This window comes from Bubalus bubalis, chromosome 2, assembly GCF_019923935.1.
Source record: "Bubalus bubalis isolate 160015118507 breed Murrah chromosome 2, NDDB_SH_1, whole genome shotgun sequence".
Lineage (NCBI taxonomy): Eukaryota > Metazoa > Chordata > Mammalia > Artiodactyla > Bovidae > Bubalus > Bubalus bubalis.
Window position 1 is genome coordinate 26,985,627 of NC_059158.1, and position 18,165 is coordinate 27,003,791.

At 45.0% G+C, this 18,165-nt stretch overlaps 1 protein-coding gene across 3 annotated transcripts; it reads left to right on the forward strand.

Moving 5' to 3' along the window:
• The first annotated feature begins 2,472 nt into the window (after window positions 1-2,472).
• Window positions 2,473-18,090, forward strand: LOC102413809 (glutathione S-transferase A1). Of its 3 annotated transcripts, XM_025268344.3 has the most exons (7): window positions 2,473-2,574; window positions 9,561-9,674; window positions 12,133-12,184; window positions 13,492-13,624; window positions 15,579-15,720; window positions 16,951-17,082; window positions 17,892-18,090. In XM_025268344.3, the coding sequence occupies exons 2-7, from the start codon at window positions 9,588-9,590 to the stop codon at window positions 18,012-18,014; spliced, it is 669 nt and encodes a 222-aa protein (XP_025124129.1). In that variant the 5' UTR covers window positions 2,473-2,574; window positions 9,561-9,587; the 3' UTR covers window positions 18,015-18,090. The 3 variants fall into 3 exon arrangements, with proteins under 3 accessions (XP_025124129.1, XP_044784934.1, XP_045018765.1); XM_044928999.2 differs by lacking the exons at window positions 12,133-12,184; window positions 13,492-13,624 and having other exon boundaries at window positions 2,477-2,574; XM_045162830.1 differs by lacking the exons at window positions 2,473-2,574; window positions 13,492-13,624 and having other exon boundaries at window positions 9,603-9,674.
• Window positions 18,091-18,165: the final 75 nt, after the last annotated feature.

The window sequence follows — 18,165 nt, forward strand, 5'->3', positions numbered from 1 at the left end:
GATTGGCCACAAACAGGTATTTCAGTTGGCATAAAATTCAAGTTGACTCATGTATAAGTCAGAATGACTTCCCTATATCTCAATATGTGAACATTTCTTTTATCACTGGCAATGGCAAAAAGACATTTTTTAAAAATTTCTTTGAGAGACATTTTCCTTCTGATAATAAAAATATCTTTTCCTATGCGTTTTGAACAGCTATTTTTTTTCTACTGTGGGCTCTCCAGTGTTCAGGGAGGTGGGGAAATAATGAGAACCCAATGGACCCAAACTGTGCTCAGGGGATCCTGCCTAGTCATCACAGCTCAGCTGCACAAGGCACTGTGGGGCCCTGCACAGGGGCCTCACCCCCATATGGCGGGATCCCCCAGATCAGATCTCTATGACACAGGTGACATGTGTGAATTGATGCGAATGAATATATATGATGTCATTTCCCCTGGCCTCCCAAGGAGCCAGGGAGCCTGGACTGGGAGTGATTGTGGCTTTGGTCACATGTGGGGCCTGCAGTGATCACTCCCCAGGATACCTGGCCTATGGGGTATCGGATTCTCTTCTTCCTGGAGTGAGCTGCCTGCCTCACCCTCACCCCTGAACCTCCAGGTGAAGGGGTGGGGCCAGAGCTGACAGACACATGGGGGTCCCTGACTGCCCTTCCCCTCGCCCTGGTCTGTTCTCCACTGATCAAAGATTATCAAAATATTTTTCTAAAACGCAAACCTGAGAATCACCACCCTGTTTTACCTCCCTCAGTGACTCCCGCTGCCCACGGGGTACCCTCCTGCCTTCCCTCCTCACCCCCTGAGCGCCAGTCCCATCACACAAGATGTATGGGGGTGGCCTGCGCCCTGTCTGGGCACCTTTGTTCCCTCCCAGGCCAGCTCCACCCCGGGGGCCACACTGAGCTCTGTGCTCCCTGGGGAGAGCTGGATGCACCTCTTTGCTTCCCCCAGAGCCTAGTAAACCCCCTGAAGGCCACTGGCATCCCTCAGCATCTGTGAGTTCCTGATGGGGGCCCAGCCCTGTGTATCCCCAGGGCTCCACCATGAGTGGTTGTACCTCCACACCCACCTCCATGGCCTGGAGGTCTGGGCTGTGGGAATTCCTTACAGTCCCCACCCACCCTCATCTGCCTCACAGCTCTATTCATTCATCCAAGTCTTCAAGACCAGGATGTTCATATCACTCCAATGCTATGGACAGACCTTGCCTTGATCCTAATGCAAGTGAGTCAACTGCACTTAAGTCTTTATGAGACATTGGGAAAATTAGAATGCTGAACATTTAATGAAATGAATGAACTTTAAGTATAAAAAATATAAATTATAGTGGGATGGATGAGTTGTGTAGGATTTGCTGCACAGTAATCCTGTGCTCTGGGGAAGTAAACAAGTCTGTGTGTTGGTTTTCTATGGTTGCTGTGTCAACTTACTACAATCGGGGGGCTTAAAACAACACAATGAATTCTCTCACACTTTTGGAGGCCTGAAGTCCAAAGTTAAGGTACTGCATTACCTCTGGACACTCTTGGGAGAAGTCTTCCCTGCCTCTTCCGGCTTCTGGTGGCTTTTTGCATCCTTTTTTTCCATGACTCATGGCCACATCACTTCATTCTCTGCCTCCATCTTCACATCACCCGTATGCGTGTGTCTGTGTATTTTCTCTTCTGCTATAAGCACACTTGTTGGGTTTGGGCCTATCTATATAATCCAGGATAGTCTCACTTCAGGTTCCTTAATTGCATATACAAAAACTCTTTCTCCAAATTCTGTCCCATCCAGAGGTTCCACGTATTTAGACGTGGACTTTTTTTTTCTTTTGGAGACCACCATCATGGCTCAGATTGTAAAGAATTCACCTATAACTCTCTACAGGAGATTCAGTTTCAATCCCTGGGTTAGGAAGATCCCCTGGAGGATAGAATGGCAACCCACTCCAGTATTTTTGCCTTGAAAACCCCAGGGACAGAAGAGCCTGGAAGGTACAGTCCATAGGGTAGCAAAGAGTCGGACACAACTAAGCATGAACCCATGCCATACAATGTTTCAGATGTACTTATATGAAAAAATTATTTATTATGTGTCTGAAGTTCATATCTACTTGGGTGTCCTATATTTATCTACAACTCCGGGTAAAGAGTATGGCAGAGGTCCACGTGAACCTTCATGACCGCAGCTCCCTGGTGTCCCCACAGTAGATTTTATCGTCTGCTTTAGCGCCTGTCTCCAATTCATGAAAGCCAATTCAAGAAAAGTAAGTTTTCTGCAAAGGCCATCCTTCATTGACTGGCAAGAGGATACAATCAACTTGAAATATTGTGTTTAATCTTTAATTGCTGATCTCTAAAAGAAGTTATTAATAAGGTGTATCCTGATAAGAGGACAATTTGCCTTTTTCTTTTTTAATCTAGCATAGAACCAGTGGCCCTGAATACCATGGTGGTGACTTTTCCTTAACTAGACTCTGCCCCTTTCAGAGAGGAGGAGTCGGTCAGTCAACTGTGACAAGAGCTTGTAAACACACGTGAACTGGGCACTGAGGTGCTGAGCCAAGTGGGAGACAGACTTTCGTAAGGTAAGTACTGACTTTGCATGTCTGTATAATGTTTCCTTACCACAAGAAAAGCTGTTTCACGCTCACATGTGCCTTCTTGCTGTGCTTAGGGGACATTCAAGGTGTTTAGTCAATTGCTGTTGGATATAAAAACGTAAAAATGAAGAATGTCGAAAACTAAGCATGAGAATTTAGATCTGAGACAAATTAATGATGAGGGGAAAAAAGAATGGCAGCATTTTAGACAATCCGAGAGTGCGACCAGTACGAGAGGGCAGAGTAGGTGTTTATGCTAAAGCTGCCTGCTCCGTAGACACAGGCAACACACAGCAGGTGGGAATTGCAACACGGTAACACTATGTGGACTTGGAAACTCAAAATTAAGATTTGACTATAATTGGAATGACTAAGTTACTGCCAGCAAAACTGGATTTTAACTCAGTCTTTGCAGTGATTAGCCAGCTGGCAAGTCCCCCTCTGTCTCTCTTGGAGCTCAAGCAACTCATGGGAAACCTAGAAATTGGCTGGAGCAGGGTTTATCAACCTTGGCCCTATTGACATTTCAAGCTGGGTAATTCTTTGTTGCGGGGACCTGTTCTGTATAATGTCTTTTTTTGGTTGTTGTTTTAGTTAAAAATATTTGGTATAGAAATGTATATTGAATTAGGCTTAAGGAACATACTTAACAACAGTGTTGACATATACATTGATATTTCTTCAAATTTGCAAACTTGACGCCTCTCATATACTTGCAGTGATAGTTTAAAAAGTTTTAAAAGAAACTGTCACTTCATCAATATAAATGACACAGTGAAGATCAATATTCTCACTTTCCCTTTCACTCTGTACTTGTAGAAAGAACACAGGCTGTGGGAGAGGTTCCTTCCTCATGTAGTGACCGCCCGGAAAGCAGACTAGAAGATAAACATGCCTACAGAAGAATTTCTGTATTTTACAAAATACCTTATCCTGGGAGATATCATAGTTTAGTAGCCAGCTGCATCAATCATAGATGTTTCCAACTAAATATTCAATAAATGTGCCTTTAAGATAACAGAGTTGTAGGGTGAATTGAGAAAGCAGTGACGATATATATATACACTATCACGTGTGAAATGGGTCAGAGTGGGAAGCTGCTACAAGGGAGCCCAGCCTGGAGCTCTGTGACCCCCTAAGGGGGGTGGGATGGGAGTGGGGAGGGAGGCGCAAGAGAGAGGGGATATATATATATATATATATATAGTTGTGACTGATTCCAGTTATTGTACAAAGGAAATCAACACAACATTGTGAAGCAATTATCCTCCAATTAAAAACGTTTTTTATATTAAATTTAAAAAGACCACAGGATTGATGGAAAAATCTGGATACAGTGCAGACTGAGGAGTAATGAGCAATCAGACGCACGTGGGAGGCAGCCCCACCACCCCCAACATCAGAGACACCTCTGGTCTCTCGCCAATTGTGTGGCACCCTTCCACCTAGTTTTAACAACCAACAATGTCCTCAGGCGTTGCCAAATGTCCTCTGGGCTAGGGGAGCAAAATCAGCCCCAGTTAAGAATCACTGGTTCATATGACTTTTCAGACTCCTAAACACAGGAAGTCTGGATGTGAAAACTAGGTAATACAGGAGCAGAGAATTAGCTTCCAAAAGTAAAGAAATTCACCTGACTGGAAGGTCCATGTCATTTGAATCAGAATGCAGACAAACAACGCTCTGTTACCTGTATTACTATTGGGGGTAAATCAAAAGCCTGAGGCAGGAGAGGTTCAGTGAGATCCTGTGAAAGTCCTAGAGTTGTCCAGGGCATGGCAATTCACAGGGGAAATATGGTACCTAAGCCTGAAAAGAGAAGATACTGAGACTGGGATGAGAAGAAGTACTTTGCAAGATGCTACAGAGAGCAATGTTTCAATGGGGATGAGGTTTGACCCCATGAGAGTCACTGGCTTGGAGGTTGAGATGCTACGGCGCTGGGGCCAACCAGGGCAGGCGGGCAGCACCCTCTGCTTTCTCAGCCTGCAGCCTCTCCCCTTGTTCTGACTTGCTGGCTGAGAGAATCACGGTCCTTGATGTGGAACCAATTCAAGTGAAGTCATTGCAGGGCTCTCTGTGTGCTGCCAGTTGTCTACAAACCTGTTTTTCTGACTAGATTTCAACCCCTCCAGGGCAGGGACCACATCAGATTCCTCTTGTGTTCCCCACCAGCCATCGTTTCTTAGTGCAGGCAACTGTTCAATGAGTGTTAGTTGAGGAGGAAATCCGTGGACAGGTCAACCGGAAAGAAGATGCTGAAGAAAGATCAGTAAAGGGACAGGAGGGTGGAGAGAAGGGTACTGAGTGAGAGCCCCTGGACTCCTGCTATAGAAAGGAGTGGGTTTCCCATTGCCATGGCTGGAACCCATTCAAAGGGGCTGGGTGGGGGGACAGAAGATTCCAGAGAGTCCAGATCAGGGAGTGAGTGGGAGGGCAAAGGCCTGAGGGAACGGCAGGCGGGGTGCATGGTTCAGGGGCAGAACCAGGGGTCCACTTCAGTCTTGGGGTTTCAAAAGGCTGTGCCAGACCTCGCTGAACCTTTGCCAAAAACTTCCTCTAATCCAGGTTATCTAGTCAGTGAGCATCACTGATCTTTCACACAAGACAAATAAAAAGAGAACCAGTTTATAAAGTAGATGACAGAATCTGGATATATATAAAATCCTGTTCTTACTAGAGCTATAGGGGCTGAAGCGACTTAGCACAGCAGAGCACAGCACGAGAGCTGGAAATCAAGAGGGAGATAGCAGATAGACAGACACACAGACAGAAGCCTCGCATGCTCCCCAGTGTGCTCACTCAGCCATCTCCCAGGAACTGGGAGCAGGACGGAAGCTGGATTTGCTGCTCCCTGTTATGAATTTTTTATGCCTTATCTAATTTAATTTTCTCAACAGTCCTCACTAGTAGACATAGCTGTATTTCAAAAGAGAACACTGAGGTACAGAGATTAAATAACTCCCCTGGGTTTATTTATCTTATAAGGAAAGGAGTTGGGCTTTGTCTCTAAGCCTGCTTTCTCTCTGCTAAGAAACGCTGTCATTAGGAGCCCCTTCCCACCTACTCCCTGAGATACTGCTCCTTTAGTTCACACTGGAATCATCCCAAGACACATTCCTTTTCAGAGAATATAAGCCTACCTCCTTATGAAGGTGAAATATAGTTATACTAGTGCTCAGGATACTCACAGTAAGTTTTTAAGGTCTGGGGTAAAGTACGTTATGTTTTTATCCGTTTTTCCTCAGAATCAGCTAACAGAATTAATGTTTCCTTCTCTCCCATTGAACTGTTAATTGGCCAAAGGATTCTGCATGGGGAACAAACTAATATCAAGGGTCTCAGAGAGCAGCAGAGGGGAACATATGCATTACCTGCTTGGGGGTGGGGGGGCCCAGATCCGAATTCAGAAGATGTCTTCAAAGGACCCCAGTGCTCACAGAGCTCTTTGAATTTGCATTTCCTCTTCCAATAGGATACTAGAAGCCGTTTCTGGGGTTGTCCTGAGGGTGGACACACTTGCTAGATATTGAGTGTGAATTGGGAACACACGTGTGTGACTGATGGCAAGTCACTGAATCTCTTTAGTTCTCATTTTCTGGGAGCCAGGAAGTTTATATCACGTTTGCCCCAGCCTTCAAAAAGTGAAGAAAGTTACTTATAAGAAAGATATGATAAAGTATTATGGAAGTTAAAACTTCATTTCCTTTTGTAATGTGATCCTTAGTCATTGGATAATGGAGTTTAATGTGAGGAGGATCTGTGACTTCCACTTCACAGCCACACCCTTCTCAGAATTCTGCTGAATCACAGCTCCTTATCGTTCTATATGATAGAACGTTCTATATGATAGAATCTATAGAATCACGTTCTATATGATAGAATCTATAGAATCACGTTCTATATGATAAGTACAATATACACAATCTCCAACTTCAAGATGGACGAGTTAAGTATGTTACTAAGGATCCTTTATTTTGCAAAGGTTAGACCATTGATCTCACATTAAAAATGTGGATATGTAAATAAAAAAGTAAACCAAAACTAAATAAATTTTTTAAAATGTGGATATTGAAAACATTTTGTTATCTAAAATTCAAGTTATTCATACTTTATCCACTAAAGAGAAGTATATTTTTGTCCTGAACTCCTCAACAAAAAGTTGCAAGATCTTAATGTTTACTAAACAGAGCTGGGATTTGAATAGAAAACGCAGCTGTTTCTTCCTATGTTCTGGCTTTGGGGTCCCTGCTTTTAGTAAGTCCTGTATGTTTCTATGGAGAAGGCAATGGCACCCCACTCCAGTACTCTTGCCTGGAAAATCCCATGGACGGAGGAGCCTGGTAGGCTGCAGACCATGGGGTCGCTAAGAGTCGGACACGACTGAGCGACTTCACTTTCACTTTTCCCTTTCATGCACTGGAAAAGGAAATGGCAACCTACTCCAGTGTTCTTGCCTGGAGAATCCCAGGGATGGGGGACCCTGGTGGGCCGCCATCTATGGGGTCGCACAGAGTCGGACACGACTAAAGCGATTTAGTAGCAGCAGCAGCAGTATGTTTCTATTCACTCTATTCACATTGGTCATAATGTTTGAGTTTTCCTGTAACATCTTACAGAAAAACCCAAAAGAACTTTTTGGCCAATAATTTCTGTCTATTGTTGGAGCCTTTGAATTTCATTCTCTGGTTCCCTGCTACGTCCACTCTACACATAGGCTGCTGTAGTCTAGGGGCTTTCAAACTTCACTGACCTGAAAAGACCCAAGTATCTCTTACCAATACCATGACCAAATGAGCCTGCCTACGTGCTTTCTTCTACCTGAACATACAACGCACACATAGCTGAAATGAGAAACTCATGAAACAACGCTTTATTTTAAAAACGGGAAAATTTCACAGTCCACTGAAGGATTGTCATGCCTAGTTTGAAACATGTTAACATGAAAAATGAAGCCAAGACTTGGGTTCATATAGAAATGGGTTTGAATCCCAAGTTCACCACCTACTTTGTGCATGTTACCCTAGAAATCTCGGTATCCCCAACTGCAAAATGAGAGCAATGGCAACTTCATAGCAGGTGATTCTTGTAGGGTTAAATGAAGACACATTTGTGATAATGCGCAGTGCATGACAGACATAGAACGAATGTCAGTTCCACCTAGACTGTACAGTTAATGCAGTAACATCCCTTTCTTTAGATACAAAATGTACGAATAGAGATAAAATATACAGTTCCAAGAAAATGGAAGTATTTGGCATCCTGTATCTGTGGAAAGAATCGGGATCTTTTGAGCAACAGTTAAGCAAACTGAGCTCTAATTTCAGATTTTGAACAAATGCAGCATAATAGCCAATGAGCTGAACATGGACTCTGTCTCCTCCCCCTCCTCCTCCTGCTGTCTGTGATGTCCTCTGGCTCCAGGGCCCCTCCTTCCCAGGCTCCCAGGGCCTACATATGTGTGGGTTCCTGCCCTGCCCTGGTTTTAATCCTGGGTGTGGATTTCCATGAATGTTATTTAAGCTCTGAGGTCCATTTCATTAACTGAAGAATGGAGATAATAATTATTGCATGGGATTCTTGTGAGGATTAAAGATATAATGTGTTCAAAGTGGTCACCATTCAGTTCAGTTCAGTTCACTCGCTCAGTTGTGTTCGACTCTTTGCAACACCATGGACTGCAGCATGCCAGGATTCCCTATCCATCACCAATTCCTGGAGGCTATTCAAACTCATGTTCATCGCATTGGTGATGCCATCCAGCCATCCCATCCTGGGTCATCCCCTTCTCCTCCCGCTTGCAATCTTTCCCAGCATCAGGGTCTTTTCCAATGAGTCGGTTCTTTGCATCAGGTGGCCAAAGTATTGGAGCTTCAGCTTCAGCATCAGTCCTTCCAATGAATATTCAGGACTGATTTCCTTTAGGATGGACTGGTTGGACGTCCTTGCTGTCCAAGGGACTCTCAAGAGTTTTCTCCAACATCACAGTTCAAAAGTATCAATTCTTCAGCGCTCAGTTTTCTTTATGGTCCAACTCTCACATCCATATACGATCACTGGAAAAACCAGCTTTGACTAGATGGACCTTTGTTGGTAAAGTAATGTCTCTGCTTTTTAATATGCCGTTTAGGTTGGTCATGGCTTTTCTTCCAAGGAGCAAGTGTCTTTTAATTTCATGGCTGCAATCACCATCTGCAGTGATTTTGGAGACCCCAAAATAAAGTCTCTCACTGTTTCCATTGCTTCCCCATCTACTGGCCATGAAGTGATGGGACCGGATGCCATGATATTAGTTTTCTGAATGTTGAGCTTTAAGCCCACTCTTTCACTCTCCTCTTTCACTTTCATCAAGAGGCTCTTTAGTTTTCTTTGGCTTTCATCCATAAGGGTGGTGTCATCTGCACAGCTGAGGTTACTGATATTTTTCCCAGAAATCTGATTCCAGCTTGTGCTTCATCCAGCCTGGGATTTCACATGATGTACTGTTTATATAATTTAAATAAGCAGGGTGACAATATGCAGGCTTGACGTACTCCTTTCTCGATTTGGAACCAGTCTGTTTTTCCATGTCCAGTTCTAACTCTTGCTTCCTGACCTGCATACAGATTTCTCAGGAGACAGGTAGCATTGGGGCAGGAATATTAGGAGTTTTGCAATAAATACTAGTTCTCTAATCTTTGTCCTCCCTGACACCCACCCACGCATCCATACCACAGACTCACCTCTTAGCCTGCCAAGAAAATCAGATTTTACCCAGTGTAGACTGGACAATGATTGGTGGAATTTCCCACGGGTGGCTATTGAGAGTGGGCATTTGGGCTAAGGAAGACGTTCCAGGGACTCTTCCAATTGCCCTGAGGGAGGCCGATTTTTCAGCATTGTTTGTGCTGTTCAGCCATATATCATAAAGGCGTTAGCTTCTATGCTTTTATTCTTTGTTCATTCATTGGTTCATTTGTTGGTTCATTAAGGGCTAGAGAAACCAAGAGACTGCCACCATGGCAGGGAAGCCCACTCTTCACTATTTCAATGGACGCGGCAGAATGGAGTGCATTCGGTGGCTCCTGGCTGCAGCTGGAGTGGAGGTAGGTTTCATCTTCAGTTGGATCTAAATTGACCGTGGGTGCCTAGTCAGTCACTCAGTCGTGTCCAACTCGTTTCGCTCCCATAGGCCATAGCCTGCCAGGCTCCTCTGTCCCTGAGATTCTTCAGACAAGAACACTGGAGTGGGTTTCCATTTCCTACTCCAGGGAAATTGACCGTATCATACTACTTTTCTCACAGAGGAGATTTTCCTTATTAAATGATCTGCTAAGAATTTTGCATTAAAAACATTTATTAGGTATTAGATTAACAGATCTTTATTGAAATTTCGTCTTCCCAAGGACAATAGAAAACAATAGAAAATAAATTTGTGTTTTTATTTGTTTTTGGCTGTGAGGCTTGTGATGTTTTAATTCTCTGACCAGAGATCAAAAGAAGGCCCACAACAGTGAAAGCCCATGCCTTAACCACTGAACTGTCAGAAAATTTCCTGAATTTTGATTTTGAAAACTGTAAAATATTTGTTACATTCATGCAACAATTAGACATATGAATATTAAATATAAATTGATATTAAGAATTATTGTTAATATGTCAGGCATTTTAATGTATTGTGGTCAGTTTTAAAATAAGTTTAATGAACTAGTAATATACCATGAAGTGTTTAAAGATGAAATATATAATATCTGGGATTTGTTTCAAATTATTACCAGGGAGAGGGGTGTAGGCATATAGATATCTTGGGATTGGGTTGAGCCTATAATTACTGAAGCTGGTGCAAGTTTACAAGGAGCATCATTGTACTTTTTATTTTGTGTGTGCCACAGATTTCCATAATAAAAGCCAAAAATATACATATTAGAAGAGAAATGAAATTAAAGTTAAAACATAAACCAGAAATATAGAGCAGTGCAGACTGTAGCAAACTGCCTGTTGGATTTAATGCATTCATTCACTCAGCAATGAATTTGTTGGGTACCTTGAAGTGCCAGGTTTCGTGCCAGGCCCTAGAGATACATGAATCGTCAAGACAGACACAGTCCCTACCCTCAGGCCGCTTACACTCTAGTGAGGATGCAGACACGTATGTGGGTGACTAAAAGAGGACTGGGAGCACCTCGGAGGACACAGAAGACTTGAGCGTAAAAAGGCCACCTTCTCAGTAGTATATGGATAGGCTTCTGTGCAACTCTGCTGAGTGCTGCCCTCTAGAGGTGTCACTCAATAAAGCACTTAGCCCAGATCAGAGGGAGCCAGCAACTCGGTGAGGGTTTCCTGGGGAGGGAGTCATGGACAGAGGTCAGAGATTTGGTCCCTTAGAGGAGAACAGTAAAAGAAGGCTTCAGGTGAGGCGGTGTCCTGCAAAGGGGACCTCTAGTGTGCTCCCTTAGCTTCCTAAAAACATGTTTACCTAAGCCTCATATTATACTTTCTCGATTGCTTCAGGAATGCAGGGCACATTAGCTTGGTCCATTTTCAAGCGTGTAAAGAAACAAGTACATAGAAAATCCAAACAGTGCCATTCCAGGTGGTTTCATTTCTATAAATCAACAACCAACATTTTTCACTGCGGTTCAGCCTTGGGGTTCAAGGATGTGTTCAGAGTCCCTGGGCGGGAGGAGTTCAGCACAGGACGGCGAAGACGGGGGAGACGCTGAGAGCATCCAGGCTTCCTCTTGTCCAGCCAAGCCTGACAGAGCATGGTGTGGGGCTCGACTGACCAAAGAACATTGGAATTCTGGGTTCTCTGGGCCCAGAGCCTGATCCTCACAATCCTTCATCTCCATCAATTTCACAAGAAACAGCTGATCAACCAGCCCCTTCTCACAATGACTACCCACCCGTCATCGCCTCTTAGGGTTGTCTTGAACTGGGTGCTTTATAAATTGTTGCCCACACACTCACTATCTACATGGTTTCACCCTATGGGATCATTTAGATCCACAATGAACTACTCCAGTGTGTCAGTTAGAAATCCCCAGTTCTCAAACTTTTCACAATCAAGACACTTGTTTACAATAAAAAGTTGAATGGAGGGAGGTAATATACAGCAGAGGACTCCGGTGACAGCCTCTAAGGGAGTCAATGGCCCCATGGATACCCCATGCTAGGGGATACCCCAAAATCCTGTCCTGATCTCACAGGGAGAGAAAGCCTTTCCAGAGACTAGTTACAACTCCGTAACTAGAAGAATTTCCCAGTCCCTTCCCTCCAGTGACATTCCCCTCCCCCTAAATCATTACCTAATCACTGACAGAGGTGGGGACAGGGTAGAGGTGAATTAACCTGCAAAATAAGCAGTCACTTGCTGCAACCCACGCTTTTATCTTGGTGGCTCTAATCTAAATCTCCAAATGGCCTTGATCACTGTCCTCTGCGCACCCTGCCGAACTTGGAAACCCTACAGTCTCCATAGTGGGCAGCCGACAGAGGCCATGCAAGTCCAGCTATGCTATGGAATGAAATAACAAAAACTTACTGACTCTTTCTGCTTTTCAGTTTGAAGAGAAATTTATAGAAAAACCAGAAGACTTGGATAAGTTAAAAAATGGTAAGCCCAGGAACGAAATTCCTCTGATGGGAGTATCCAGTAGAAGTCTCAAGTTGAGGTTTCAACACCACCAACGTGCTGTGTGTGTGGTGGGAGTGGGGTTCGTAGAGTGGGAGAAATATGGTTAAAGGTAAGAGGCGGGTCTCCTTGAAAATGCCTTGCAACTCACTGGGAACTAGGAAGGGCTGGAACTCAAGTGTTTGTTAAAGGAGCCAGCCCCAGTGCCCGTGAATGCTCTGTCTGTGCTTCTCTGCCTTTCTGCACCGTGAGTGACCACACAGTGCTCCCACCTAAAGTCAGGAAAAGGTGAAGATCTGACAAAAGAGGGGAGAAACAGGCCCAGAGGTTGCTGTGAGTCCGGGGTTCGCAAAGTAACATCCTAGCACTAATGAAGACTCAGTGAGCAGAGAAAGGGCAAACTCTCTCAAAACATGTCTTATGTGTTCTGAAATTTTCTCTGGAACTTCCGTTAAATGGCAACCGGTTGGCACACTTGCTGCAGCCTCTTCCAGCTTCTTTCTAAAACATCAGATCAGATCAGTTGCTCAGTCGTGTCCGACTCTTTGCGACCCCATGAATCGCGGTACGCCAGGCCTCCCTGTCCATCACCAACTCCCGGAGTTCACCCAGACTCAGGTCCATCAAGTCAGTGATGCCATCCAGCCATCTCATCCTCTGTTGTCCCCTTCTCCTCCTGCCCCCAATCCCTCCCAGCATCAGAGTCTTTTCCAATGAGTCAACTCTTCGCATGAGGTGGCCAAAGTACTGGAGTTTCAGCTTTAGCATCATTCCTTCCAAAGAAATCCCAGGGCTGATCTCCTTCAGAATGGACTGGTTGGATCTCCTTGCAGTCCAAGGGACTCTCAAGAGTCTTCTCCAACACCACAGTTCAAAAGCATCAATTCTTCGGTGCTCAGCCTTCTTCACAGTCCAACTCTCACATCCATACATGACCACAGGAAAAACCATAGCCTTGACTAGACGAACCTTTGTTGGCAAAGTAATGTCTCTGCTTTTGAATATGCTGTCTAGGTTGGTCATAACTTTCCTTCCAAGGAGTAAGCATCTTCATGAAGACAAATCAGCCCAGATTTACAAGGGATCGCCCATATGTCTGAATGGGAAACAAAAAGATAAATGAAATAATAGGTTAGAAAGTAAAAGGCAAACAAAATGCCATCCAGCTTAAGCCTACCAGGTCATTTTAGCGTTTCACTTTATATTTTTGGTTATTTCAGCAAACATTTGCTCATCTTAAAAGGGTGCAACATATTAAACATTTCACCCTTCTTTTTTTCTTTCAAAAGATGGGAGTTTGATGTTCCAGCAAGTGCCAATGGTTGAAATTGATGGGATGAAGCTGGTGCAGACCAGAGCCATTCTCAACTACATTGCCACCAAATACAACCTCTACGGGAAAGATATAAAGGAGAGAGCCCTGTACGGTAGTGTTTAGTTTTATCCTCACAAATCATAGGAACAACTTAGGTCCTTCCCTGACTGAGCAGGAACAAAGCAGGGCATCATGACCAACAGGATGGTATAAACCTTATGGGGCATAACTGAGTCCAGTACAGCAAAGACCTATGAGTATGAGGGAAGAGTAAATAAACTTGAAGTGAAATCAACCACCTATGGAAGAGGATACCGTCCATGGATATAGCACAGTGACAAGGTTTCCAAACATGAATGGTCTGTGAAGCAAAGAGGATGGTAGAACCAAGACTCCAGGGCCTCAGGCTCATTTGAACTGGACACCCACCAATAGCTAGAGACAAGGGACAAAGCATCTGAGTGTCTAGAAGATAAAGCTTAGAAAGGAAGGATCTAAAGAAGTTGGTTCTTGAATTCCAAAAGTTCAAAGCATGATGACCAGGAACTTAATTTATTAACCCTTTGTATGGACTTGCCACTAGACAAGGATTAGCAGAGGTTGAGCTCAGTATGGTAAGGTTATATTAAGCATTTCAATATAGTTTTAGTCAGCTAGATTTTTCAGTACAACTATATCCTGGGGGTGAGGGGTATTCTCTCTGTTGTCATGGGACTACATGCTGATGCTGCTGCTGAGTCGCTTCAGTCGTGTCTGACTCTGTGCAACCCCAGAGACAGCAGCCCACCAGGCTCCCCTGTCCCTGGGATTCTCCAGGCAAGAACACTGGAGTGGGTTGCCATTTCCTTTTCCAATGCATGAAACTGAAAAGTGAAAGTGAAGTGGCTCAGTCATGTCCAACTCTTTGCAACCCCATGGACTGCAGCCTACCAGGCTCCTCTGTCCATGGGATCTTCCAGGCAAGAGTACTGGAGTGGGTTGCCATTGCCTTCTCCGGGGACTACATGATTGAAATTAAAATCTTGTAAGGAACTTCCCAGGTGGCACTAACAGTAAAGAACTTGCTAGCAATGCAGGAGACATAAGAGACCTGGGTTTGATCCCTGGGTCTGGAAGACCCACTGGAGGAGGGCATGGCGACCCATGCTAGTATTCTTGCCTGGAGAAGAATCCCATGGACAGAGGAGCCTGGTGGGCTATAGTCCACCGAGTCACAAAGAGTCAGTCGTATCTGAAGCAACTTAGCACTCAAGGAACTACTGCTGTTATTCTAAAAGTTAAACATAGAGTTACCCATATGACTCAGCAATTCCTTTCAAGAGGATTAAAAACACCCCCACACTGAAATTTATACTCAGAAATTCATAGCAGTGTTGTTCATAATCAATAATTAGAATCAACAAAAATGTCCATTAACTGATGAAAGAAAGAGCGAAAGTTGGTCCATCCCTACAGCGGGATGTTATTCGGCCATGAAAAAGAATGAAAGGTACAGTCTTGAGAAATTCAAACAGAACCAGAGTCTGGCAATAGTATGTGGAGAGTGTTTCAGAACCAGGTTCTCCGGGAAATAACTGGAGAAAGTGCTGGTGTTGGGACTCTAAATGGGCCTGGTGTTCTAACAGGATGAGAGAGGAAGAGGGATGTGACTGGGACCGAGGTGCCAGGACTCTGCTGGACATGACTGAGGTGGTCCTAATGCATCACACCGACCATGATCAGACCACGACATGGCAAAGATGGCACACCCAGGTGTGGTCCCAGTGCTTACCTGCACTGATTCCACCCGATTCCCTCACGCCTGTGACTATGGACGGGTCACTGATGTGCTCTGTCTCTATATTTGGTCATGTGTATAACAAAAAGATTACACATATGTTTACCCTGATGGCTTGTTCTAGAATGCTAACATTAATTTTAAAAAACAAAGCTAAATCACTGCCATAGAAAAATGCACCCAGTGGAGGAGAACTACTTTGCTACCTCTCAATGTCTCATTCTTACCCATTCCAAAAATCTAAGGCAGACACATTTGACAATTTGGTTATTTTATCTTTTCAGGATTGATATGTATTCAGAGGGTGTGGCAGATTTGGGTGAAATGATCATGCATTTTCCACTGTGCCCACCTGCTGAAAAAGATGCCAAGCTGACCCTAATTCGAGAGAAGACAACAAACCGTTATCTCCCTGCATTTGAAAATGTAAGTGGACTCTTCAGCATCTTTGGCAGTGAGGTCAGAGGACGAAGAAAAATAGTGCCTGGCATGGCCGGGGCATTCACCTTCAGCTCTGTGAGCCTTTCTAAATACTAATGTAGTACTCTGAGTCTCAGGGCACTTTATAAAAATTGAATGTATAGAAGAATTATACTAGTTTTACCCAAGTTATAATTTTTCAGCCAAATTTCTATTTACTCAAACCCAATCTGGAATTCTCTACTCAATGGAATTTCATGGTTATACTTAGAGCCTGGGTTATGGAAGCTCTGAGAGCCACACTGGAACCTGGAGTAGATGGATCCTTAGAACACGGTGCAGGGGCTTTGATTCAAGAAGAGCATGATGTCAGCAACACATCAGAAAATATTCTGGTGTCCTGTGTAGGGAGACATGAGACCAGCTGCCCGTCAGGAGAATGTGGAAGTGTTTTGGGGGTGATTGACATGTATCTAGATAGATATGGGGGCAGTGGGGTGGAGAGAAAGAGACAGAGGAAAACTTGTTCAGGAAAAAGTAATCGAGATATTTTGGGACATGACTCTCAGACTTTTGAAGAAAGTGAAATAAAATCAATGAAGTAGTGTTCCATCATTATAGCTAGTACGTATTTTAGTTTTTTCTGTTTGAAAGTTTCATGATCAAAAATACCTGAAATCAGGCTCAACTAAAAGCATGAACCACCCCCCGCCCCGCCTGCCCTCCGCCAAAAAAAAAAAAAAGAAAAAAGATTGTAAGACCAGGAAATGAGAGCAAAAGAGTTGAGAAGGAATACAGAGTCTGCATTAGTTTGCTCAGGGTGGTAGAAGGCTGTCATGAAGATGGAGACACTGCCCAAGGAGGAGGGAGAGAAGGAGAGAGAGAGACGGATGAAGGGTCATGTTGTGGAGTTCAGGGCTGCACACTTGAGGGTGTGTGGTCCACAAAAACACGGTGCAGGCGGTGCTAAGGCCTTGGCCCAGTGGCAGAAGTAAGGCAGCCACAGCGAGGTGTGAACAGGAAAAGGAAATGGTGGTCTGCCTTCCACTGGGGATGAAGAGGGAACAGCAAGAACCTACCTGGCCCGTCTCTGAGTTGGAGGGAGCAGAAGGTCTGAGGTTCCCACCTGCCCAGCGAGGGGCAGAGATGGAAGTGGGGCTGGGCGAGGGACAGGGGAGGAGCAGGGGTCCAGCCTGCCAGGACCTGTGTCCCTGATCTGATCCCTCCATTTGCCAGGTGCTGAAGAGCCATGGACAAGACTACCTGGTGGGCAACAAGCTGAGCAGGGCTGACATCCACCTGGTTGAACTTCTCTACTATGTGGAAGAGCTGGACCCCAGCCTTTTGGCCAACTTCCCTCTGCTGAAGGTGAGCGCTCCCACGGCCCTGGAGGCCAGACACACCCCCACTCGGCATCTGCTCTCTGGACCCTGGGACTGGGGTGCTAGGGTCCCCATCCCTGTCCAGGCCTCGCTGCCCCCCGGTCTCCTCAGTTCACTCCAAGGCCCTGGTCTGGAGTGTGGAAAGAATCTGTCAAGCCAAGGACATCAGAGGTGGACTCTGCCCCACGGAAAACACCCTGCCTTTTACCAGGAGAGAGACCCAGGGCTGGCTGTCTCTTCGTCCCTCTTCCACTTCAGCCTCTGTCCTGATTTCCTCTTCCCTCCCCTCTGTCCCGCGTGTGTCCTTCTTTCCCTGAGTCTGTCTGAGTGGGTTTCCCCCCATCTCACTTCTTCCCTTCAATTCCTGTTCCTTCTCTCACACGTTGATTTCTCTCTCCCCGTTTCTCTCTCTGAGGGCAGATTGGCTCCGACTGACCTCACACATGACCTTTCATGTTTTCCGTCTTCAGTTCCAGCCCCGTGTCCTAGCTCTTCTTGTCTTGACATCTGGAGCCTTAATCTGTGCTGATATCTCACACACTCCTCTTCGTTACACTGCACTTGAGGGTCAACCCACTTGAGGGTAGGAAGATCGGGAAGCAGAAAGGAGGGTTACACTAAGACCTCTCTGGGGAAACTGGGCTGTCCCCTTCCTGTCTCATGAGAGTCCTCCTGGTGCTGATGGAGGCGCCTCGGCTGGCCCTTGTCTAGGAGGGTCTCAGAGTCCCTGCTGGGTTGCATAGTGACAGGGCTGCTCTTTAGCTGCACTCTGAGCTGTGTTCTCGTGCATTGCAGGCCCTAAAAGCCAGAGTCAGCAATATCCCGGCCGTGAAGAAATTTCTGCAGCCTGGCAGCCAGAGGAAGCCTCCCGCGGATGAGAAAAAAATAGAAGAAGCCAGGAAGGTTTTCAAGTTTTAGTAAAGCCAACGGGGCTGCCCAGGACAAATCTTCTGAAATTTTCTAACAATGAAACAATAAAGCTCCTATGAGCAGATTTACTTCCAATGTGTTCTTTTTTACTACGATCTCCTTCTCACCTTTCTGGTTTGGAATGAAAACATAAATAAGA